Source organism: Dama dama, chromosome 6 (genome assembly GCF_033118175.1).
Source record: "Dama dama isolate Ldn47 chromosome 6, ASM3311817v1, whole genome shotgun sequence".
NCBI classification, from domain to species: Eukaryota; Metazoa; Chordata; class Mammalia; order Artiodactyla; family Cervidae; genus Dama; species Dama dama.
This window is the reverse complement of record NC_083686.1, coordinates 21616568-21641670: the sequence shown is the minus strand read 5'-3', so window position 1 is coordinate 21641670 and position 25103 is coordinate 21616568. Positions and strand designations below refer to the sequence as shown.

At 39.9% G+C, this 25103-nt stretch overlaps 1 protein-coding gene across 1 annotated transcript; it reads left to right on the top strand.

The window, feature by feature from the left end:
* The first annotated feature begins 2341 nt into the window (after positions 1–2341).
* On the top strand, positions 2342–24388 carry FGF5 (fibroblast growth factor 5). Its single transcript, XM_061145196.1, has 3 exons — positions 2342–2923; positions 10935–11038; positions 23536–24388. The coding sequence occupies exons 1-3, from the start codon at positions 2563–2565 to the stop codon at positions 23881–23883; spliced, it is 813 nt and encodes a 270-aa protein (XP_061001179.1). The 5' UTR covers positions 2342–2562; the 3' UTR covers positions 23884–24388.
* Positions 24389–25103: the final 715 nt, after the last annotated feature.

Sequence of the window (25103 nt, the reverse complement as noted above, 5' to 3'; positions counted from 1 at the left end):
GGTCATCCCTAGACAAAAGTTTGATCCCTAGCTGGAATCTTGCAGGAGATGAGAGGGATACAAGAATGGCTGTTTCACTGGGGGTGGGGTTGGAGAATCTGAAAAACAGAGGAAAAGAGAAGGAGGAATTTCAGCTTGAGAGGCTCAGCCTCAGAGTGCTTTTGGCCCTAGGGTTTGGAAAGGAGGCTGATGGTGTCTCCAAGGTCAGTCACTTTCCTGCTCTTTCAGCAGACCTCCAGGGATGAGGAAGGGGAGACACAAGCAACTGGATTTGCTTTGGAAAATCTTTGTCACTTGAGGCATAGGTGGTATACGGTGTGACAGGCAGGGGAACTTACTGATGGCATTTAGCACCACCTATGGGCCTTAAACCCTGACAGCTCTGTCAGAGACCCAAGGGCATCGCCTGCAGAAGGCACAGTGCCCAGGCTCAGCATTCCTTACTCATTCAGCCTGAAGAGAGGTAATGTCAGTCAAGGAGATTGTTGTGAGGGACCACCTGTCCTCAGTCTCCACTTTCAGGATGGCCTTGCAAGGGTCTGCTTACCTGCGGTAGTTAAGCCGGAAGCCCAGAGCTTGAGCCAAGCACAGCAGAAAGAGAAGGGGTGTTCAGCCCAGGATGGCATCTTATATAGGGCTTCCCTGGTGGCTCAGATAGTAAAGAATCTGCCTGCAATGTGGGAGACCTGGGCTTGATCTCCGGGTTGGGGAAGATCCCCTGGAGGAGGGCATGGCAACCCACTCCAGTGTTCTTGCCTGGCGAAGCCCGCGGACAGAGGAGCCTGGCAGGCTACAGTCCATGGGGTCACAAAGAGTTGGACATGACTGAAGTAACTTAGCACTGAAGTACTTAGCGTCTTACACAGCGTGTCAGCATTGTGCCCAGGCCATACACATCTACGTGTGATGCACCCTCTCCTTCCCCTCTCCCCCTCCACCCAGTGACTTCACTAAGTTGTCCAGGCGACTTTCTGTTTACAGCTGCCTTGATGTTAAGTATTCCAGCCACCCAAGATGACCAGTCCTGAAAAACAAACAAGTGCTTTATAGGCTTCTAATTATTGAGATAGGACTCCTTAAGTGGGATTCAATAATAGAGGAAGCAAGCTCTTCCCATCCATCTTGGACCTTATCGGGCCAAATCACAGGCTTTTCATTAAACTGAACAGTGAATAATGTACTAGAATGTAGTTTAAAGCTTCAAATATGTTTCCAGACGGAAATATTTCAAGAATGTAAGCCAGGTATACTTCTCAGATAAATGACAGTAGGGGCATCGCCTACACGGGAATTCTCGGTTCTCAGGTTTCCTGAAATCCAGAGCGCGCATCATTAATCATTCAATGGGGTCGGCCCTTCAGTCAGTGGCAGCTCTGAGTAAGCTGAAGCGAGCCGTGAGCTAATCCTTCCTGCCACGGGGATCCTGGCGCGAGAGAGGACAACTGGACAGTTGGTCACATGCGTCGGTGATGCCCAGACTCTGCCTCTCTTGCCGGGCTCCGAGCACGGTGCGCGTGTGCGCTCATCCTCCGGAACGCAGACCCGGAGCTGCCTAGAAGGAAAAACCGATTCGGCGGCAGGATGTTTAGCGCTACCGAGAGTTTCCCAGCAGGAAAGCAGCTCGAGCAAGGGCGTTAATAGCTTAAGGTGGCTCTCTAAACACTGAATAAATCCACTCCTTAGCTCTTTAGTAAATCAACAGCCACAACAACGGCCACAGCCTTCTTATCCAGTGCGCCACACCAAAGCCTTCCCAAGTTGGGCTGCGAATCCTTGTTTGGTTCCTGGCGGCCAACACTTGCAGCAGGGGCGGGGGATCCCCCCCTCCCCCGCCGGGATGACTCCCCCTCGGGATGCAGTTCCCGAGGGACCCCCGGGGCGGGGGTGGTGACAGTTGGGTCGGCTGGGCACCGGGGAAGTGAACTTGGAGACTGGATCCTGGGTAGACGAGGGCGCGTTGCTGGGACGCCAGCGTTAGGCGGAGGTGCGAGAGGATGAGAACTCACTCCCTGGGCATTTGAAGCCCCCATCCCAGGGGCTGCCCCCTGGAGGAGTCCGGGGGCTCGCGCGAGGCTGAATTCGCCGCCGCGTTGGCTCCAGTGGAGGCGGCCGTGCGGCGCGTGAGAACTGCCGGGGTGCGTGGCCCGGGTGCGCGCGCGCCGGGCGTCGGGGTGCAGCTTCCCTCCGCCCCGCTTCCCCTCCCATTCGCCCTCTCCCATCTCCTCCCTCCTCCACACCCCCGCCCCCGGGACGGCGAGGCTCCCTCCCCGCACCGGCCGGAGAGTACTCAGAGCGGCGGGTGAGGGGAAGCTTCGCAGGCGTGCACGGAGCAGTGAGATCACTGGCGTTATAAATATCCCAGTGCCAGCGCCGAGATCCGTTCGGGTGGCCTCTCTCTCTCTCTCTCTCTCCCCCCCTCTCCCTCTCTCTCTCTCTCTTCCCCGAGGCTATGTCCACCCGGTGCGGCGAGGCGGGCAGCACCAGAGGCACGCAGCCGCGCGGGGGCTCCGGAGCCCAGAACCAGCCCTGCAAGATGCACTTAGGACCCCCGCGGCTGGAAGCATGAGCTTGTCCTTCCTCCTCCTCCTCTTCCTCAGCCACCTGATCCTCAGCGCCTGGGCTCAAGGGGAGGAGCGCCTCGCACCCAAAGGGCAGCCCGGACCGGCTGCCACCGAGAGGAACCCGGGAGGCGCCAGCAGCCGCCGGAGCAGCAGCAGCACCGCGTCTTCCTCTTCTTCCCCCGCCGCCTCGTCCTCCGCGGCTTCTCGGGGCGGCCCAGCAAGCGGCTTGGAGCAGAGCAGCTTCCAGTGGAGCCCCTCGGGGCGCCGGACCGGCAGCCTCTACTGCAGGGTGGGCATCGGTTTCCATCTGCAGATCTACCCGGATGGCAAAGTCAATGGCTCCCACGAAGCCAATATGTTAAGTAAGTTGCTTGCTCTCCTCCAAAACCTGTCCTGAGCGGGTGGCGGGAGCACCGACAGGGACCGCCGGTTGCTCCCCGGGCTGTCAGCGCACCTTCCGGAGCCCGGGCCACTGGGAGCCCGCCGGGCGGGTTGGGCTGGAGGTGCGTCTGGGAGGTCGCACACCCTTACCCGTCTCGTGGGAATGGGCAATGGCGATTCCTGAGGGACAGGCTGCCCCAAGGCTGGTGCAGACAGGCAGCGTGTTTCCAGATTGCCCTGGTCCCAAAGAGGAGCTCCAACCTGTGCCCGGAGGAAAAACAAAAATCTTTCTCCTTGTTCAGTTTCTGTTTACCTTCTGGTTCTGTTTATCAGACTAGCATTTTCCACCGGGCAGCAAAGTGCACCCCTTTACCCTGCCCATAACTGAACAGTTCTTTTTAAAATAACCAAATCTCACATACTCCTCCCTCACAACCGCTACCACAAACCCCAAATTGCTGCATAATGTGTATGCGTATGTATGTGTGTGTGTGTATCCATATATGTCTCTTGTAGATACGTACATATTTGCACATTATATCCATATAGAATATATAGGTATATCATACGGGAGACCAAACGTTCTCTGCTTGGAAGAAGACAGTGATCTAGAAAACTGGACACGTTTAGAGAGGGAGACGTGATGGACATTGGAATTATTAATTCCGGAGTTGGGTTTAGCAACATTTAGTATCTTGAGACCATGACCAGACCTTGTGAGGAAGAGTGTCCGGCCTTCTGTCCCCAAGGACAATTAAAGGAAAGTTCTCTATTTTATAGAACATTTAGAGGCAGTTCAGTTCGGTACAGGTGAAATTTTTGTGGGATTTTTAATTTAAGCCAAGTTTAAACTTTTCTTTCTGGGTTTAGCTCTCTCTCTCTTTCCCTCCTTCATTGTCTCCTCCCTTCCACTCTGTCTGAGTTTCCAGACCATCACTGCCGCGCCTGATTCCTCCCACTGTCTCTCTAAGGCAGCAGAGGGGAGAGATGTGTGGGACTGGGGACATCTCTGCGGACGTTTTCCTCGGTAGGGCCAGACGGCTCTTCCAGCCGGGGCTGGTCCAACAGATAGACGCACGGCCCGGGCCTCCTGGACCCAGGGAGAGAGGAAACGTGGCCAGGAGACAGCGCGCTGTTATCCGGCCCGGAGTGTCAGCCTGGTGGCTCCCAGGTGTACTTAACTTTCTCTGCCTCGAGCCAATGACCCACAGATTTCTTCTTAACCAAGCTCCGGAGGAGCGGGGGCGCCACTGCGGGGCTGGCAGCCGCCCCGACGCGGGTTGGAGATGCGCACATCGGCGGGGTGGCCGGCTGGCAAGCTCTCCCTGGGGAGTCCAGGAGGCGGGAGGTGGAACGCGAGCGGGTCCACGCCTGCCCCTTGCCCCTGACTGCTCCTTCCGCCTCTGCCTCCAGCTTGCTCTGCTGCCCGTGGTGAGGTGGCTTGGAGCACCGAACCCCAGAGAGGGCCTTCCGCGTCAGCCCCAGCGAGTGCCAGGGCCTCCCGCACCCTCTTCAGAGGGGACTGCTTTTTTTTTTGTAAGACTGTATATATTTTTGGCTGGGTCTTCCTTGCTGTGGCAGTCTTTCTGTACTTGCAGGAGCCCGGGCTACCCTTCCTTGTGGTTCACGGGCTTCTGATTGCAGTGGTTTCTCTTGTTGCAGAGTGCAGACTTCACTAGTTGCAGTGTGTGGGCGCGGTAGTTGAGGCAAAGGGCTTAGTTGCTCAGGGGGATGTGCAATCTTCCCGGACCAGGGATCGATCCTGTGTCCCCTGCTTTGGGAGGTGGACTCTTATCCACTGCATTAGCAGGAAAGTTCGAGGGGCCTACTTCTATGTTTTAAGGTTCATTGCACTCGTTAAACTTCTCGCCATATGTGGTGATAAAAGGCAAGGTCAATTAGGGTGAAGGGGAATTTCCAGAGATTTCAGGGTAAGCAAATGTTATGTCTAAGCAAGTGTTATTTCCATCTGTCCTCATTTTGTCCCACCCAGCTCTCCTTCCACCAGACATCAGAGCTCATTTCCCCACTTGTGGTAGTCTTTCCCCCTTTCTCTTATAGGAACACTCTTTCTATTCTGTTCTTCCTGTTGTTCAGTCGCTAAGTTGTGTCTGACTCTTTTGAGACGCCATGGACTGTAGCCCACCAGGCTCCTCTGTCCATGAGATTTCCCAAGCAAGAATACTGGAGTGGGTTGCCATTTCCTTCTCCAAGGGATCTTCCCAACCCAGGGGTTGAACCCACATCTCCTGCATTGGCAGGCAGATTCTTTACCACTTAGCCACCAGGGAAGCCCATTCTTCCTGTAGTTTATCCCCAAACTCAGCCTCAACAGAGAATGACTTCTGTGTTCCCAAGGGAAGATTCAAAGCTAACCTGCAAGCAGCCGCAGGTTGGATCCCAGGGTGGGTAAAAGGAGGTGTTGGAGTGGGTTTTGGTGTGCTAGAGAATCTGTGAAAACTAGACTCATTCCCAAGGTATTTACCCTCTTCCCTTGGAAGAAACCACAAGAGACAAAGATTTCTTGCAGCTTAGGCCTTTTGGAGGGGAAGTTATAGAAAAGTATAGAAAGGAAAATGAGAACAGATCAACAGAGAATACATCCAGCTAAAGAAGACACTGGCCGGTATTTATTTCCAAGGTACATTTTATTTTAAAATCTGCTTTGAAAGATATCTAACAAAGAACAGACACAAAATGCTGCTTTGTTTCTTAAGCAAACTAAATAAAAGTGCCTAAATAAAACTTTCTTAATTTAACTAACACTTTTCTAGTTCATTCCAGTTTATAACAGCCTTTCAGAGTTTCATCTGTATCTTTTGCTTGGCTTTCGATCAATTCACTTATTCATTCATGCATTTGTTCATGTACCCAACATAGGATACCTAGCCCAGCAAGCTTGATATTCTGATTACTTGATATTGGGTTAGTTGGGATTTTTTTTTTTCCTTTGCCTTCTATAGGTTTTTCTCACAGAGGAAAGTATAATTTGTTTAAATCATGGTGATTTTCAGCTTTGTGATGTCTGGAACGTCCTACACTGTATCATAAGATTTTGCTACCATTGATCCATGAAGAATTTATGAAATATGTCATGTTTAAAAGGATAGCATGTAATTTGAAAGTTTAAAATGAATCTCTGTCTTTAAGTAGCTGTGAAAGAGAAACAAGATCTGCTAATTGCAGTTGGTCATAGACCTCTTTGAAGATAGCACGTGATGGTTTCCTGATACATATGTAAACACAGGAGTTGTTTATGGACTATTGGTTGGAGTAGATGAGGAAACATTTTCCCAAATCTCTTAAGACACTGAGAGACACTTGAGACACTGAGAGAGCTTGGACCATGAGAACCATGGAGGATACATCAGTTTTACCTCATCACCTAATTCTACTGTCTGTGAGTTAGCAGTGATGGAAAACATACATTATTCTGACACAGCTTGTTACTTCTGTGAAAAGTCAAAACTCTGCCATGAAACTGCATTCTAACAGGTTCTTTTAAACTCCATAATTTTCTGTAATGTTTGTCAGAAGAGAAAAATATATATGCGTGTATGTTTCATGACTATCATTTGACATTAAAATTTTTGCAAACCCTGAATATTTTTTGTTTTGTTATCAAAAGTACATTTCCCATAGATTTTGAAACATAATTTGTTTAGTTAAGGTATACCACTTAATATGGTCTTAGCTTCTCATACAAGAGTTATCCCAAGTTTTAAAGACAAGAATCAAGCTCATTGCACATAAACTTTTTTTTTTGAGCTTTGATTTTATTTTATTTAATTTTTTTTTCATTTATTTTTATTAGTTGGAGGCTAATTACTTTACAATATTGTAGTGGTTTTTGTCATATATTGACATGAGTCAGCCATGGATTTACATGTATATAAACTCTTATCATAAGGAAATGCTAAGGAAGGATGAAGATGGGCAAGACAAAATAGATGATAAAATTCCACTCCTGAATAGAAACAAAACTTTCCTTTAATTTCTACGTTTTCAATTAGTTTCAATACAGTGCTTCTGTTGGCTTATCTTGGGCCACTGAAGAAGAGGCAATCAAGTAACTGTCAGTTCAGGGAGCAAAAGCATAAGGTTATAGCTACACAAAGACTGACTGTTCACATAAAAATATGAAAATTCCAGTCATGTATTTTAGCTAGCTTTAAAAAATCTGAATTCACTATCAACCTTGATGTTAACGTAGAGTCAACATTTATATAGTCCCCAAAGCCTAAATAAACCAGAATCTATACAGAAAAATGCAAGTGGCAAATTTGCTAATTTAATGAAGACTGCTAAACTGGTTATTTCAAGACTCAGATTTGATAATGACTTGGCATATTTATTGCTGTGTGAAGCCAAGTAGAGAAACTACTTCAGTTTTAAATGATTTATCTTTGAGAGCTTTCAGATGGGCTGTTGAAATCTTCTGAATACATGGAATATTTGTGTATCTTATTCACTGATAAAATAGAAAAAAGGGAGACGTCTACATAACTGTATCAACCATCATTGATAAGAGTCTCATTGTGTTAAAAATTCTAGAGGGGACTAAGTGAACAAATTTAGATAGAGATTTTCTTATGGGAATAAGCTTACTTTGTAATGAACACCTAATGCTTGTAAGTGGATTAAGCAATGCGAGACCCTGAATCCCTGCATCCTTCAACCTAGATGTCAATCCTAGAATTCCACCAAGAGAGAATAATTCCATCAATTTAGCACTGCTTTTTACTTTTGATCCTCTTAAATGTGAGCACCCCAGGAAAGATAACACATTGTCACTTGTACTTTAATGTGAATTAATTTATACTGATCTCTCTCCCTTTCCCATTCCCCCAGCAGGACCAAAATAGCAAGAGATTACTAAGACATGTATTCATACATGTGTACACATGGAGTGTCCTGAAAAGGAAGACAGGTAGTGAGATGGTCAAAGAAACAGTCCAATTTACAAACATTCACTGACTGTAATCTGAGACACTTGGCCTTCCACAGTTTTTCTTAGGGCTACCATTTGGGCTTTCATGGGAATTGTAAATTCCCATCAAATTTATTATTGCTGACTCCTAAGTGGAAATTACTAAAATAAAAAAAAAAACAATTTTAGAGAAATGCTTTCTGAAATTTATACACATGTGATTTAGTGCACATAGGTTTAAAATACTTAGAATTCTTTAATGAGTTATTGAGATTTGGCATAAAAATCAACAGGCCTGTGATCTTTTCAGGCAGGTGAGGGGAACGAGGTTGAATTGTGGGGCTTGAAGAATCTACTCCAATATTCTATGAAAAAAAGACATTGTGAAACTACTGTTGAAATGACTTTAAAACTATAATCTTAACAGTGTTCCCAATAGTACATTGTAATTACATTAAAATTTAGAACATCATACCAAAGTTAACTTTTGAAAAAACAATTACTTCATCTAATTTCAGCTTGTTTCTTTCCTTCATTCTTCATAACTTGAAATAGAAAGATTTTTGTAGAATTGTATTTTCAAGGTTTCAATTAAACGTAATTTTCTTAAAATTATAAAGTCCTTTTATTCTCAGACAATATATCATTTTTTTGTACTGGAACTTACAAGAAAAGAAGCCATGTAGTATGTAGTAAAATAACACTTTCACACATATTCTTTCATCTTCCCCATATTTAAAATTTATTACAATGCAAATTTTATATAACATATACATGCAATTGGGAAATGAGTTGAGTCAAAATGGGTCTTTCTTAAAAATAGAATATGTTGTCAGAAGCCAGTTATGTAAACAAAGCAGTTTCCCATTAAACAAATATTTACAGAGCCCTTTTGTCTTGACCTCTTAAATGTTACCCTGCAAACACATGAGAATTAGTGGGAATTTTTTTTCCCCCACTAATACACAATAGATTTGCATTTGCAAAACCGGGAGATTTTCCAGATATTAATACAGAAAACCTTTACCAACACAAAGCCAGGAGTTAATTGAGGGAAACATACAATCAAGTCTTTTCTACCAACTCCACATTGTCTATTTTGTATCTGTCATTCTACACACAGATGATTTCTTGTGTTCTATCTGTCTCATTTTTTAACAGATGTCTACATAGTATTCTCAATTGTATTCACCATCTCCTAAATATCCAATATGATTAATGCTATCTTCAATATCACCCTGTAATTTTGATAGAAATATAACTTTGTGTCAGATATTCTAATCATGCTTTATTAATAATATTATCGCACTACATTGTGTAGTAGATTTATCTTTACAAAGCATTCTGTGTGCTTTGTTACTATTTGATAAAATTATAATGCTCCTAAGTCTTTGGATATGCATCACAATCAGTCTGTTTCGTAAAATCTAGTATAAATTTAATTTTGAAAACATTTTGAAGAAAAGAATTTCTAAGACACAGTGTTTTTTCTTCTTTTTTCTTTTTATTAGGAGTTTTTTTCCTGAAAGCAAAAGTAGTTCCTTTCTAATAGTTTTTAGATTTGGAGGAGTTCGTTTTAAAGAAACACCCTCTAATAAAGTGGTAGCGGTAGTTTTCTTGAGATGTGTTTTATTTACTCCAGGCTAAGAACACTTATTCACAAAAACAGTAGTTTCCCTATGAACTTTCTGTTCAAGTATTTTTTAAAAATTAATTTGAATAAAGAAGCAGCAGTATTTGCTACAATTATAGGTATTAGGTCACATTGTGCAACATTTAAGTCTTCTATAAAGATACTAATATATGTGTTTGTATGTATTATATACATGTGTATCCACAATACACTGCTTCTTGTATATTGAATAATTTTATATATATACTTCAAATACTGCAGGAGGAGATTATTATGTTAAGAAAATCTGGTGAACTTCCCTATTTAACAGAGTCCTATTGAAATATTCTAATTAGAATATATGCTCAAAATACTACAGATTGAAATATTGAGATTTTTTTCCTTCTCCCTTCCACTCCCACTTGCTTCCTTCCTTTCTTCCAGGGCAGGTCCCTTTATGGCTTTAATGAATAATATTATTTTATCTTTTTTTTTCTTTTTGCAATTTGATGTAGGCAGTTAACAAAAAGCCCTGTGCTTTTCTCTTGTTCATATAGCATTACATATGAGTTTATGGTAAACAGGCAGGAATTCCAATTACATACAGACTATGAGTTTCAGCTTCTTAAAAATACTCTCTGAACTGTGGTGTGCAGCTCTTTTGACCCAGTGGATGTGAACTTTCAAAGTATTATAGGATACAGAGGGACATAGACTTGGTAATTCTCACTATGAAATACCAAAATATAAACGATAACATAATAAAATACCTCCTGAAATTTTTTCCAGAAGAGTCATTCAAAATGCAAGATGTCTCAAACAGTAATCCATCAAACACTTCATTGAGCTAACAACCCCAAATTATCTATGGTGCTTTCAGTATCTTGTTATGTGTAATCTTGAAATAAGCAACTCACTAAATGATAGGGTATGATATGTATTGATTTGTACTTTTATAATTATGATCATTTGAGAAGAGGGATTTTTAATTTAATTGAATATTGTTTTCAAGGCTTCCAGTGATTTATACTAATCTTGAGTGCAGTTGTATGTGCTTTAATAGTCAATGTACTGTCTTATCTTTGACAGAGCAACAATACATGAGAATTATTTTGTAAAACATTTTACAAAGTCTTTTCCATTTCCTTAGAACTTGAAAAGATTCTTCTGTCAAACAGTGATTACTAAGTGACATCATTTTTAGGAAAAAATGAATAGTAATGAAGCACAACTAAATTTTTGAACCTTGAAATTTATCATTTTAAATGAAAACTTGAGTGCTAAACCTCTTTTTCCTTTTACATAATAAATGTCACAATAAACAAGGATGTTAAATGCTTTTTAAAAATTCACAGTAATAAAGAATGGAAAGAGTCTCTGTAGAAATTTATATCTTCACAATGATATATAGAGGAGTCTGTGTTTTATTTTGGGATTTCTGTCATCCTAGGTATTTTGGAAATATTTGCTGTGTCTCAGGGGATTGTAGGAATACGAGGAGTTTTCAGCAACAAATTTTTAGCGATGTCAAAAAAAGGAAAACTCCATGCAAGTGTAAGTAGAACCACTTTATATTTGTTAAAGGTGTTATAGAGATTTTACATGTGTAAAATGGAATGAGTGATTTTCCAAATTGATAGATAGGACAATTTGCCCAGAGAACTTTATGATTTTCATTTTTGTAAGATTATATATCCATTAAACCAAGAGAATTGTATGTGTTTTTGTAAGTAATAATTTAAATATTTGATTTATTTGAAAAGATAATATAGAATCCACAGAAAGGTTTAAGGATAAGTTTATTTGAAAGAAGCATTCTCTAAGTGATTGTCATTATTTATGTCTTAATAGTGGTCCAAGTGAGGAGAAATATTATGGAAATACTATATTACATTTTAAATTTACATACTAATGGTGATTGTGTAATCAGTAGATCATGTTCTTAATTTTAAAAGCTACTTATTATGTCAAGAATAGAGTCTAAGTAATAAAACATATTTATTTTAATAAGTATGGTGGGAAGAAACCAATAATGAGATGATTTTGACCTTTAATAGAGAAATTTCATTTGATTCATTTGAGAAATTTTCATCTTGTAGCTGTTGTTGTATCAAAAACAATTACTTCTTAAAATTACAAAGACTGATTCTACACTCTTAAACACTTTTTTGGACTAGTTACACAGTTTGTAATCAATTTACAAATTATAGATTTCTACACTTTGTTCTGAAAATGCTCATTACTTGGGAAACACTAAAATGTTTTAAAGATAGTAAAATGCATTTAGTTTAATTTTCCCATTGAGAGATTCTTTCATCAGTATTAGTATGTACGTACAAACCTTAAAATTATTTATGCTTTGTCTGTGGTGTACTAAGTTTTGTCACACTAAATCATTTTAAAAAGCAGTTCTTCTTTAAAGCTGATCCTTTAATCCTTATTAAATTGGAGAAATATGACTTTTCCAGTTTTCAAAGTATATAGGAAGTTTTAATCAAGCACAGTCAATTGAAACTTATTAATTATGATTTCTGCTTTACAGATTTTTAAGAAATTGAAAGAGAATTTCACTTGGTTTAATGTTTAAGATTTTCTGTTTTCCTTTCTCTAGCATCTAAAGGTGGCTTGTTAATATCTTCTGGAGGAGATCATAAAACTGAAGCTATTTCTACAGTTATTTGGGGATTAAATGAGATAATATATATAAAGTTTTTTAGAACAATATTAGGTACAATGTAAGTGATCAATAAATATTACCTATTATTAGAGAATTCAAATTTAAATACAATAAACTACTAAATTCTCAGTTTATTAAATCTTTGTTAATCTCTTCGATCATCCATTGAAAGAATTATAACTAGATTTAGACTTATCTCATTTTCTGAGCTGATTATTATATTCTAGCAAATTATAATATTCATAAAATAATTGCTCTGGTTTATAACCTAATTTAAGGGGCAAAGTTCTGTTGTGGAAAGCAGGACATGCCATTTTATTTTTAAAAAGATGTTTGACTTCTAAAAATCCACACATAGAATAGAAAACAATCATCAAATGCTTCTGCACTGAATAACTTTTCTTCGATCTACTTTGGTCATTAAACATTGAAACACCTTTAAACTCTAAGCATTATAATAATATGCAATTCCTGAAAAAAAAAATTCTGTTATTGGTTCGCTTATTTTGGGTGAAAATCTTAATTTTTAAAATATTATGATTCAAGCCCTAGCACATGCAAAAAATAGACTACCTTGGACCAGCTTAAGGATAATTGTAGCAGCAAGCAAAGTGTTACAAATGGACGCCAGTTAGAAAGGTCAGACTGAGAGGTTAGGATACATGATTCCTCTGTCAAATGCAAGTAACAAATTTCCAGAAACTTGACCCAAATGTCTACGGAAGGCTGGCCGAAATAATGCAGATGATGCAAAAACAGCATCTGTTATTCTTTCTCATCTTGGCAGGCTAAAAGTTATTTCATGGAATAATGACTTTTAAACAGTACAAAGCAAGCCTTGCTCTTGTCACTCATTGAAGCTCTTTGATATAAAAGTCATTCTGATGACTTTGAGCTGACTTGTAGATAAAAAATTAAGCCCTATGATTATGTGAATTTTTTTTAAACCAATTGTCCAAGCCCACTGGCTCTTATTTGAGCTTTTATTATCACTTTTTCTCTCGATAGAAAGCTAATTAAATTATAAAGTGACTTATTTTTGAGGAAGTTTAATTTAGAAATAGTATTAGCCCTAACGTTTATTAGCTGTATGCCAGATGGTTTCCTTCTTCTTTTTAGTTTCTAGTTAAACATGTTGAAAAATTGTTCTTATAACTTTAAATATAATTATTTGATTTAGTTTGATTTTTACAAAGTTTCATCACCACTAAAAAGGCTAAAATGCCTTACACTTTCAAGATTAAATGTGTAATTAGTGAGTTGCTTTAAATTAATAATTGTGCTGAGGCATTTAAAGAGTAATTTTATAATCATTTCAAAAAATAGCTATATAAAATCATCATGTTGTGTATCTTAAATTTATACAGTGTTGTATGTCAATTGTATCTCAATAAAACTGGAAAAAGTTTTAATTAATGAACAGTAACTTTGGGGTTCTATTTGCAAAGTAAATGTGAACTATAAATGTAAAGTATTCATATAATTCTGGGGAAAGTAAACCCATAGTATGTCAAGAAATATTCATGGATTGTAGTAGATTTTTCTTGTTTTATATAGTAACACTTAGACTTAAAAATTAGTTACTAGGTAGAGATAAAATATCTGCATATTTCTTTCAAAGTTCTTTCACTCACATTATCTCATTACCTGGTTAGGTGAGGCAACAGTCTCAGTCAGAGATGTTAAATATTTCCTAAGTTACCATAGTTAACAAAAACTTGAACCAGAATAACATGGTTTAAAAATTCTCTCCATTTAAATGCTATAATGCTTGGTAGGGAAAAGTTAGCTTGAAAGAAGATATTTTGTTTCATTTGGAACTATTTACACTATTTTCAACTATTATTTTATGGAAATTAATAGTTGCATGTTTTAATAATATTTTTATGCTGCATTTTAAAGAGTGAATACTGTGGTTCATACTTAGACTATTTTGCTTGCTCTCTTTCTCTCTCTCTCATTCCAAGCTCTTTGGGAGGATCTTTTTCCCCCATCTACTTCTGTGTCTCCTGTACTTGATTTTAAAGTCTAGAAAGGAGGAGGTGTGCACACCATGAAACTTATCACACTGTTTTGTAAATGTTGGTTATTCAGTGTGATGAGGAGCTGTATCAGGAACCTTTTTTAGGATGTACTTCCGGAAAAGAAAGGAGATCTGTTTCGTTCACAGAAAATCTTCTTTTAGAAAACGCTTCATGGTCCCTGGACACGAAGATGGTGAACAGTATTATCAGCCCGGCATGCTCAGATTTAGGCAACATTTATGCTGATCTCCTTTGTGTGCTGAGTTTGTTAATTCCATAAGAGGAGTTTGATCTGAGCTTCAGCCACCTGAGTGTGCTCCGCTCTGTGCAATCAGCCAACCTACACACTCGTGTCAATCTCCACGCAGCTCTGCTTCATTCAGACCTTAGCTGGAAGACCCTAAGCAGACAGTGCAGTCAGATCCTGAGTGTGCGGGTGTTTTTCAGCATCCAAGGATGAAGGTGTCTGGTCTTCTTCTCAAGATGCCTTGAGAATCACTGAGAGGAGCACGAGGTAATTGTTGCCCCAGGAGCCTTGAGGGTTAGTCAGAGCCTTCACGTGGCCTCTGACCTTTCTCCACTTATTCCCAGGCTGATGTCCTAGGTGAGGCTGAGCCCCCTTCTCTTTCGGTCTCTCTCTCTGCCTGCCTGTCTGTTCACGCTCCCTCCTGACTGTTCTTGCTGTCTTCTCAGCGTGGTTGTCTTTATCCAGAGTCTCATAGATGGTGCCTTTCTGGATTTATCTGAGATGGGTCTGGATGTAAGAGAGGGAGTTCTTGAGTCTGGTGGTTAAATTGTGTCCTTCCTTTTAAACTGTGTTGTTTTACTTAATCTTTCTATTCCTTGGCTTTATCAGCTGTAAAAGGAAGAAAATTAAACTAACAATACAGGGTGATAGTGGAACATTTTAAATGAGATAATACATATAAAACACTTAGAATAGTTCCTGGAAAGTATTCAGCATTTAATGTTAGAACAGACCTTCCTGAATTTGCTCTCAGGCAGCTGTTTCATGATCCTATATCTCCTCTCTCCTCTTTCTGATTTTGGGGTCAGGCAGCTGTGACCCCCTCGGATATTTAGACCAGCCTCAAATCGCATTCATTATTGGCCTTTTTTTTTTTCCCTTTAAGTCCCAACTCATCTTGCATACAGTAGCCCCTTATGTCCTGGGCTTTCCTTTTCCCAAGGAACTTAATTTGAAAGCCAGGATTTCCAATGGTCATAATCTCATAATTTTTTAAGATCTTTCTCTTGCATTGTGTTTTTTTTTCCTTAAAAATCTAAATCTTGGAAAAAGTGGTTATCATGAATTTGTTGGTCTTTTCATAAACTATACGTGACCACCCATTGGTTGTTGGGGAAAAACATTTTAGCTTATTTTAAACATACAGAAAGAAGCATGTGGTGGAATTATTTTTGTTTCTCAGGGTTTTAGGGGATCATGCTTGGAAGGAAAGCTAATTGCAGAGTTTACGAAACAGGCATGGAATGTATGCTTGATCAGCCCTGAGCAAGGACTAGAAAAGCCTCCTTTCTTGGTTTCAGAGGGTGCCAGCTGGCTTGCCCGAGATGAGAGTCTGAACTGGACTTCCTGAGCTGGGGGCAGAGTGAGGAGGAGTCCGCAGCCCCAAAGCTGGGCTTGTTTATTGAAAGGGGAAATGAAGGTTTGAGTGATGGTTATCGTCGTCATTAAAAAAATAATTTATTGGCCACTGTAAAGGTATTGAATAGAAACATCTTATCCTCTGTGTTGCACTGTGTTAAGTCACTTCAGTCATGTCTGACTCTTTGGGACCATATAGACTGTAGCCCGCCCCCTCCTCTGTCCGTGGGATTCTCCAGGCGAGAATACTGGAGTGGGTTGCCATGCCTTTCTCCAGGGTATCTTCCCAACCCAGGGATTGAACCCGTCTCTTACGTCTCCTACATTGGCAGGCAGGTTCTTTACCAGTAGCACCACCTGGGAAGCACCCCCATCTTCTAAGAATTTTCAATTTACACAGTAAAATTGAGTACCTAGTAACTCAGGCTGAAAAAAACAATGGGTTCAGGGTTCTGCTTTTGCAGTAAATGTCAGTTTTCCCTTAATTTCACACTATGTTTATCTGGCCGTGCTGTGCTCAGTCGTGTCCGACTCTTTGGGATCCCATGGGCTGTAGCCTGCCAGGCTTCTCTGTCCCTGGGGCTTCTCCAGGCAAGAATACTGGAGTAGGTTGCCATGCCCTTCTCTAGGGGATCTTCCCAACACTGAGCTGCTATTTTATTGAGGAAAATTGTGTGTAATGAATTGACTAGTAGCTTCAGAGATCCATTTCAGCCTAAAGTGAGGGACGGTGTTCTATGTCTCAGATGGTTTAGAGAGTGGCACTTATTTTTAATCAGCATTTTAACATAGAGCAACTTTAGGGCCAGGTAGTACTGTATAGAAGCTCAGGAGATGCCCATGGATTTGCACATTGTTACTGAAAGAGCTTGAATCTGGTATTCAGTAGAGGAGATTTAAGTCGTATAGGCTTACCTTGGCATTTGGTAAATGTGGGGATTTAGAGGAACTATTTTCTTTATTTTTCTGGCTGGAAAATCAGATAATAGCATCCTTAGTTATGGAATTATGTTAGAATGAAATAATATATGTAAAACACCTGGCACACAGTAGACCTCAATAGCCCAACTCTTTTGAGCAAGGTGACTCAGATGGTAAAGAATCTGCTACAATGCAGGAGACCTGGGTTCAATCCTTAGGTCAGGAAGATTCCCCTGGAGAAGGGAATGGCAACCCACTCCAGTATTCCTGCCTGGGAAATCCCGTGGACAGAGGAGTCTGGTGGGCTACAGTCCATGGGGTCGCAAGAGCTGGACATGAGTGAGTGACTTTCACTTTGAGCTACCGTGAGCATAAGAAAGTGAACTCCTGTCTTATACCGTGTTTCCCCAAGGGTGGTTCTCACCTCACCTGCATCAAAATCACATAGGATGCTAGTTAATAATGTGATTCCAGGGTCTCAGCTCAGACTTACTAAAAGAATCTCTGGAGATAGGGCCTGGGGAGTCTGCATTTTGATCTGATTCCTTGAGTTACTTTAAGTCAATTCGTGAAGTTCAGAGGAGGAAAACTCATGTGGTTGGCATTCTTCATTAACTCACGTGGATGTATTATTAAACCCGACTTGTATTTCCCAAGGTGATTCAGGTGTGAAGAATCTGCCTGCCGATGCAGGAGATGCAGGGGACCTGGGTTTGAACCCTGGGTTGGGAAGATCCCCTGGAGGAGGAAATCACAACCAGCATACTTGCTTGGAAAATCCCGTGGGCAGAGGAGCCTGGTGGGCTACAGTCCATTGGGTTACAAAGAATCAGACACGACTAAGGGACTGAGAACTCATGTCTGAGCACTCGAGTATATTCCCTTGGTTGCTCAGCATGAAGTACTGAGACACAGAATGGCCAGATAGCGATTGTTAGACAGGAAATATGGCCAAGCTCTGGAGATAGCACGGCTTGGCTACAAGTGACCCATACGATGCTTGTAGAGAGTAGGAGGCAACCCTCAGGGTGCGTGCTGCCCTGTTCCAGAGTTCTCTGCTTAGGAGCAGTTGGAGCAGGGTCTGGCTTTCGGCTTTCACTCACTACCAGAGGTTGGTACTTTTGTGCTGGGAACATCCTGCACAACTGTACAAAACAGCCTGGGCTTAGGGCACCTGACCTGGGCAGTCCCATCGGCTTGAGTAGTGCTGGGAACCGAAAGACACTGGGAGGACATAGAGGAACCGGAAGCAGGGATGCAGGCAAGCAAGAAAATGTTGTTTAGAGCACAGTTTGGTTTATAACTGTGTTTATTCAAGTCTATAAGAATAGTTTAATTATTTAATAATATTATATAGCCTACATTAACATTTTAGTTATTTGTATTTATTACTTAACTTTATAAAGTTTTTTGCAAGAGGCATATCAAAGAAAAAGTGAAATAAAGAATTAAAATTGATTAAATACCCTGCAGACTCCAGGGTTTATACTCCAGGGTTTTGCTATTAGTCTGAATTCAATCCTCTTTATACACCTCTTTCATACATCATGTATTTACTTTGATAGTTGCACATAATGAGAATTGGAACTCTATTAACACACTCTCAACTCACTTCCTATAAGATTCTCAATCATCTTAGAGCATGTTGACTAAGAAACAAAACTATATTAAGAGGCTTTAGAAAGTTTTTAAAAAATATTGTTTCAGTAAGAATCCTCTGGTTTAATTGACCTTCAGATTTCAATTAAGGAGAATCGGTCTTTCTGGAATATTACTTTCTTTGAACTGAATTTGATTTTTCTTTTAAATATCTACTGTGTGCCCTCTCCCTGTGAGGAGATCAGTCAAATCAAGGCAAAGTGTTCTCCTAAGCCCAAAATTCTTGTTTTATTTAACAGGACTGTGTTGCCCCACCTCTGAATTATTTGCATAGTTTCAAGCAAAAGTAGTGTAATTTAGTTTTTATTTGTTCTCTCAATTAAGACTATTTTTAATTACATAGAAATCAGCAGATTTAAACATTTCATTTTAATTTTGCAGTTATGGCTTGTTGACTATAACTTATTTTTACACTTGCAAAATCAAGGAGAAATTAAAGAGAAAAACAGATAATTTAAGTCAACAAAGAACTCAGGCAGAACCGTATCTAAATTGTCTTTCTTCATAAAAATGGCAACCAGCAGTGTCTGGGATGTGATACATAGTCAATAAACATCTATTGAATAAATTCAGAAAATAATGAATTAGAAACAAAGATGGGGTTCTTTATGAACATGCTAGTTTTGTTGTAGTGACCAATGGTGGTAGGATGAAGGTGATGTGGGTTCTGTTTTTAGTAGCTTATTTGAAATCTGATTCACCTCTCTACTTCGCACCTGAACTGTAGATAAAGTCTTTATGTTGACTTCACTTTTTCTAGGGAAATAATCCAGTTCTTTTATTTATTTTTTAAGTTTTTAATTGGAGGATAAGTGCTTTACAATGTTGTGTTGGTTTCTGCTGTAAAACAACATGAGTCAGTGATAAGTATACATGAATCTCCTCCCTCCTGAGACTCCCTCCCACCCCCATATCCCACCCCTCTAGGTCATCACAGAACACCACAGCTCTATTATTTTAAAAGTATATATTTTGCTAAAGGAGTTTTTATAATTCAAAAAGAATTTGAAAGGTTAAACTTAGCCTAGAAAATTTATTATCTAAAATTGTATAATGGCAAATGTACATATATTTAAATAATTCTGCTGCTTGATGATTCTGCTATAGAGATGTTTTATGGGTAACATTAAGGATAGCTATGCACTGCTTAGGGTCACCATCTTGTCTGAAAAGGGCCAGGAATATTGACAGGAACAGTCAGTTTCTCCAGAAGAAACTAGATCTCCTGATGAAAAAACTCACTGAAATATTTGTTTCAAATGATTCTGTTCCATTGTAGCTGGAAGAATTTTTCAGACAAAACATTAAATTAGAAGTCAATTAAGAAAGCCCAAACAGTCTGACTGCCTTTGCTTCTGTTTCAATGTGAAGTTTGGAGTGGTTAAGGGCTTGCAAGTAGTGTGTGGGTCCTCAGAATTCTGTCTCTAGCCCATGTGACAATTAAGTGGCCCTTGAAAAATCTAGAGCCTGATCAGCCATCCTGTTAAAGTCTTCTTTTAAGAAAGAACATGAATCTCAAGTGGGTGGGTGGGGGGAGGGAGAAAGTTTTTTGATGCAATAATTTTAGAAAGCAGTATCATTGGATTTTCATTATAGGAATTGCTATAGGTTAATATGCTATGTGTGTGTGTGTGTGCATGTGTGTCTGTTGGCCACATCCATTTAAAAAAAGACATGTTTCTTCTTTATTTTCCTTGACACTGTTAAGGGGAAAAGGTTAAATTATGCAGTACACTTTTAAAAAATTTGTCAAAATTGAATTAAATAATCACTGCTATCTTTATTTCAGGAAAATGATTTTTGTGTATGTATGAAACAGGGGTAGAAGTCAAGTTAAAGTATAATGTACTATACGTTAGAAATGTTATTCAAATATATTTTAAGAAAAAAATCTGAGGCAGGATGAATATACGTGCTACTCTTTCTTAATGAAATCTTCCACACCTTTCTAAAATGCTTGTCCATTTATGTAGCAGAAAATATTCCAGAAGACTATTGTTGTTGTTCAGTTGCTAAGTTGTGTCTGACTCTTTTCCACCTCATGGACTGCAGCATAACAGGCCTCCCTGTCCCTCACTGTCTCCCGGCGTTTGCCCAAGTTCATGTCCATTGAGTCGGTGACACTATCCAACCATCTCATCCTCTGCTGCCCTCTTCTCCTTTTACCACATGACTATAGTTTTTATTTTACAATAAAACTTTAAGATTATCTAATTGAATGGGAGAGTCTTGATGTCCTTTAATAGTTAAGTTGACCAAAAAAAGAGAGTTAAGTTGACAAATCTATGTTTGGTTTGTAAGAAAGCCTTTTTAATTGAAAGTCAATAAAAACAATAAATGTGTCCTCTTCTAAAGGAATGTCAGCATAGCACCCTTAACCTAGGTATGGGCCAGTAGGTTAGGATGTGATGAGAGAAAGCCATAGACAATGGTTTTTTAAAACACTAGATTATAGCCTGCTAAAGACCCAGTCGAAGGAATTGCCAGTAGACAGATTCTCAGATACATAGTTTCATAGCCCTCAAATAAAGAGCTTTTTGATTGAACTACACTGTACAATCGAATGTAAATAACTTAGGTAGACTGTCATGTGTAAGATAAATGTGCTATTGGAAATACTCTGAGATTGGTTGTCTTCTGATATTGTCACTACCTTTCAAAACTCAAAAATTCTGTGTGACCATCAACAGTAGGTGTATGTAGATTGTTTTGCAGTGTTCAGACTTCCAGATTACAGGGTTGGGATCTGTACTGCAGAAGAAAGCTTGACATTATTAGAAAAGCAAGGGAACTAGAGGACTTTTAGTTCCAGTATGGAACTGAAGCAGAGCATATTAAAAAGCAGAGACATTACTTTGCCAACAAAAAGGTCCGTCTAGTCAAAGCTATGGTTTTTCCAGTAGTCATGTATGGATGTCAGAGTTGGACTCTAAAGGAAGTGAAAGTGAAGTCGCTCAGTCATGTCCGACTCTTTGCGACCCCATTGACTGTAGCCTACCAGGCTCCTCCATCCATGGGATTTGTCTCTTTTAAAGAGACAAAAAAGAAAAAGTCTCTTTTAAAGAGACTTAAAGTTTCTTTTAAAGAGTCTTAAAAGACTCTTTTTCTAAAAAAGTCTTTCTTTAAAGACTTTAAACAAAGCTGAGCACTGAAGAATTGATGCTCTTGAACCGTGGTGTTGGAGAAGACTCTTGACAGTCCCTTGGACTGCAAGGAGATCCAACCAGTCCATCCTAAAGGAAATCAGTCCTGAATAGTCATTGGGAGGACTGATGCTGAAGCTGAAACTCCAATACTTTGGCCACCTGATGCAAAGAACTGACTTATTTGAAAAGACCCTGATGCTGGGAAAGATTGAAGGCGGGAGGAGAAGGGGATAACAGAGGATGTGATGGTTGGATGGCATCACCAACTCAATGGACATGAGTTTGAGCAAGCTCCGGGAGTTGGTGATGAACAGGGAAGCGTGGTGTACTGCAGTCCATGGGGTCGCAAAGAGTCGGACACGACTGAGTGACTGAACTGAACTGAACTGATGGAACCTCTATGATATATAAAGAATTATATATATAAACAAATATATATATATATATAAAATATATATAGTTGTTTAGTCACTAAGTCATGTCCAACTCTTTTTTCAACCCCATGGACTGTAGTCTGTCGGTCTCCTCTGTCCATGGGATTTCCCAGGCAAGAATACTGGAGGGGGTATTTAGTGTTCATATATATGTGGGTCAAGATACTTGGTATTCAAAAGCCCAGGACGTTCATACAAATGGTCCTCCCTGAAATTGTGAAACCTAGTCCAGGTTAGGGAATTCTACTTCTTTGGGAGTTATGGACTCTTTTGTATTTGATGAAAGCTAAACTCCAGATCCTTTTCCTAGAAAAATATTTTGGTTCTCACGATAGCCTTATGGCTCCAAGTATTGTGAACAAGGAGCCTAAAGCTAAAAACTCAATTGGCAGAACGAGCATTTGATTGCAGGTCTATTTGGCACCATCTCGCGCTCTTCTCCTATGCTGTGTTCATTCTACTTCCTCGGTACCGCACGCTGAGCCTTTTCAGAGCTTGTACTGGCCTACGTTGTCACCTTCATCTCTCGGTCCTTTCTCTATGCATCCTAAGTGAAAGTCACACTGAACAACTTATAGTGGCTTCCTGGTGGCCTGTGAACACACCATTCCTGTTCCCTGAAAAACCTCTCACCTCACCTCATCATTATTCTCTCGTTGTACACTGAGACTCAGCTCAAAAGTCACCTTTTCTGGAAGACCTTCCTGCCCTCTTCGCTGCCACCTCTATCCTCTTCGATGTCTTGTCCCCTCTGCATACCACTTTCATAATTCCATTTATCAAATTGCACCGTGATGAATGTCTGCTTCTTTGCTTATTCCACTGATCTGTGAGCATTTTCAAGGGCAGATGTGTGTATGTGTGTGTGTGTGTGTGTGTGTGTAGAGGGAAAGAGAGAGTGATGTCTGGCTGAAGTGTTGCTAGTGACTCCAAAAGGTAATTTTTTTTTCTTCCTGGCATCAGATAGACTCTCCTGTATCACTGTGTGAAGATGAATTTTTTCCTAAAGAACTCTAACACATGCAATATTAATAGGGCCATATGCTACCCCTTTCTCAGCACCAGGAATCACACAGATGGGACTGAAAACTGTATTCTTGTTTCAAAGGATAACATGACCCCATTTCTCTGAATGAATTCGTGTTTTACCAGGCAATTGTTTCTTAATAACATAGTACTATTTACTTTCTTGATAGTTTAGGAGGGGGAAAATCTTATGCTAAAAGTTAAATTTTTAACTAAAATTCTCAAAATATGTTAAAAAGGGTAACAGAATTTAAATATATTGAATCCCTGTTATTTTAATATACACTGATATTCTTTCACAATTGTGTAATACGTAGTAAACAACCAGCATTACAAAGATGAATGAAGTGGGACTATAGAAATGAAAATAGTAATTTTAAAGCAACTTTACAAAAGGCAAAAAAGGCAAATTCTTTATAAAGAGAATGGAGTCAGAGCGCAGGGGCCAGTGGAATTCTTGTTTTTCTTTATAGTCCAAGACTTCTTTATATTACATGCTGAAAATATTATCACTGCTTGAATTTCCTCCTCTTCTTCTTTTTTTTTTTTTTCCTCTAGGCCAAATTTACAGATGACTGCAAGTTCAGGGAGCGATTTCAAGAAAACAGCTATAATACCTATGCCTCTGCGATACACAGAACTGAAAAGACGGGGCGGGAGTGGTACGTGGCCCTGAACAAGCGGGGGAAGGCTAAACGGGGCTGCAGCCCCCGGGTTAAACCTCAGCACATCTCTACCCACTTTCTGCCAAGATTCAAGCAATCGGAGCAGCCGGAACTTTCTTTCACAGTTACTGTTCCCGAGAAGAAAAAACCACCTAATCCCGTCAAGCCAAAGGTTCCCCTTTCTGCACCTCGGAGAAGTCCTAACACGGTGAAATACAGACTCAAGTTTCGCTTTGGTTAAGACTTACTTTGGTTTTGTGAGAAACCATGGAGTCTCCTCAGGAGTTTCTGTAGGTGTCTTTGGTACTCTGAAGACAACTTCTTGGACACAGCTTCAGCTATATACTACACTGTATTGAAGTCAGGTCATTTGTTTCAGCTTGACTGAAACAAAAATGTTTTCTGATAGTAACTGAACTGGAATTCTTTGTACCAATATAGGGAGTTCACGAGACGACATAAAGCCTTTTGCTTTATGCTTGGTGCATACAGGGATTCTTTTTCAGAAAGTTCAACAGTGAGGACTATGTATTTTTCAGACTTTTACAGATCAACCTGAAGAAAACATACATGATACATTTTTATTTTTGGTTTCCAAAGAATATTTTGATGGAGATAAAAGTATTTTATTAACTTTTGGTTTTTGTTTTTTTTAAAAAGTACCTCTGCATTGAGCATATTTTCTTACTTTTATTATTTTTAATTGATAAGACATAAAACAACCATTTTAATGCAGTTTATTAATTATAAATATGTTTATAGACCATTTTTAACATGTGGATTTCTTTTTCATTGTTCTTATTCATTGCACTTTTGATTTTTATTATGATTATTTTTCTACCATACCTCAGATCATGTAAGTTTAGTTTTACACCTTAAAATGTTTAAATTCTCTTCAACAGCACCAAAGGCTCAGCTTGTGTTTGTGTGTGTGAGTGTGTGTAAATTCATGATTTTATATGGAATCTTGTCTCTGTGGTGGCTGGGCTATAATGGGTTAGAAGTAAGGAGAAAATATAAGGACTTTTTGGTGGAATTAAAAGTTGAGGTAAGGAAAAGAATTAGAGGTACAAGTGCACTGAGTTTGCAGCGTTTATTGATAGCTAATTCTGCCGTGCCTTCACTTCTCATTTTATCTACCCCCTGCCCTCATTCTTTAAAGCTGGAGGAATACATTTTATTCTGTCCATCAGGCATAGCCTATGAAACCAGAGTGCTTAAAATACCTTTTCTATGACCTTCTGCTATCTCCACTGTATAGATCCACAGGGAGCAACCCGCTTAGTGGAAAAACACGGAGACCCGAAGGAGATGAATCATGTAACAGTTATCCATGTCAAGTCCCATTATCTAAAATATTCTTATTACTCAAACACTCTTTGAGTTTCCTATCCTAAAGGTAACCATATCAGTGAATAGATCTGCCCTTTTATAAGGAAAATTTCTGATGCATATTTTTAA

What these genes read in the sequence shown, in the direction of transcription:
- FGF5 (XM_061145196.1), top strand. Translation starts at nt 2,563, where the DNA reads ATGAGCTTGTCCTTCCTCCTCCTCCTCTTCCTCAGCCACCTGATCCTC. An exon ending in CCACGAAGCCAATATGTTAA is followed by an intron (nt 2,924 to 10,934) that starts GTAAGTTGCTTG and finishes CTGTCATCCTAG; the next exon opens with GTATTTTGGAAATATTTGCT. An exon ending in AAGGAAAACTCCATGCAAGT is followed by an intron (nt 11,039 to 23,535) that starts GTAAGTAGAACC and finishes TTTTTCCTCTAG; the next exon opens with GCCAAATTTACAGATGACTG.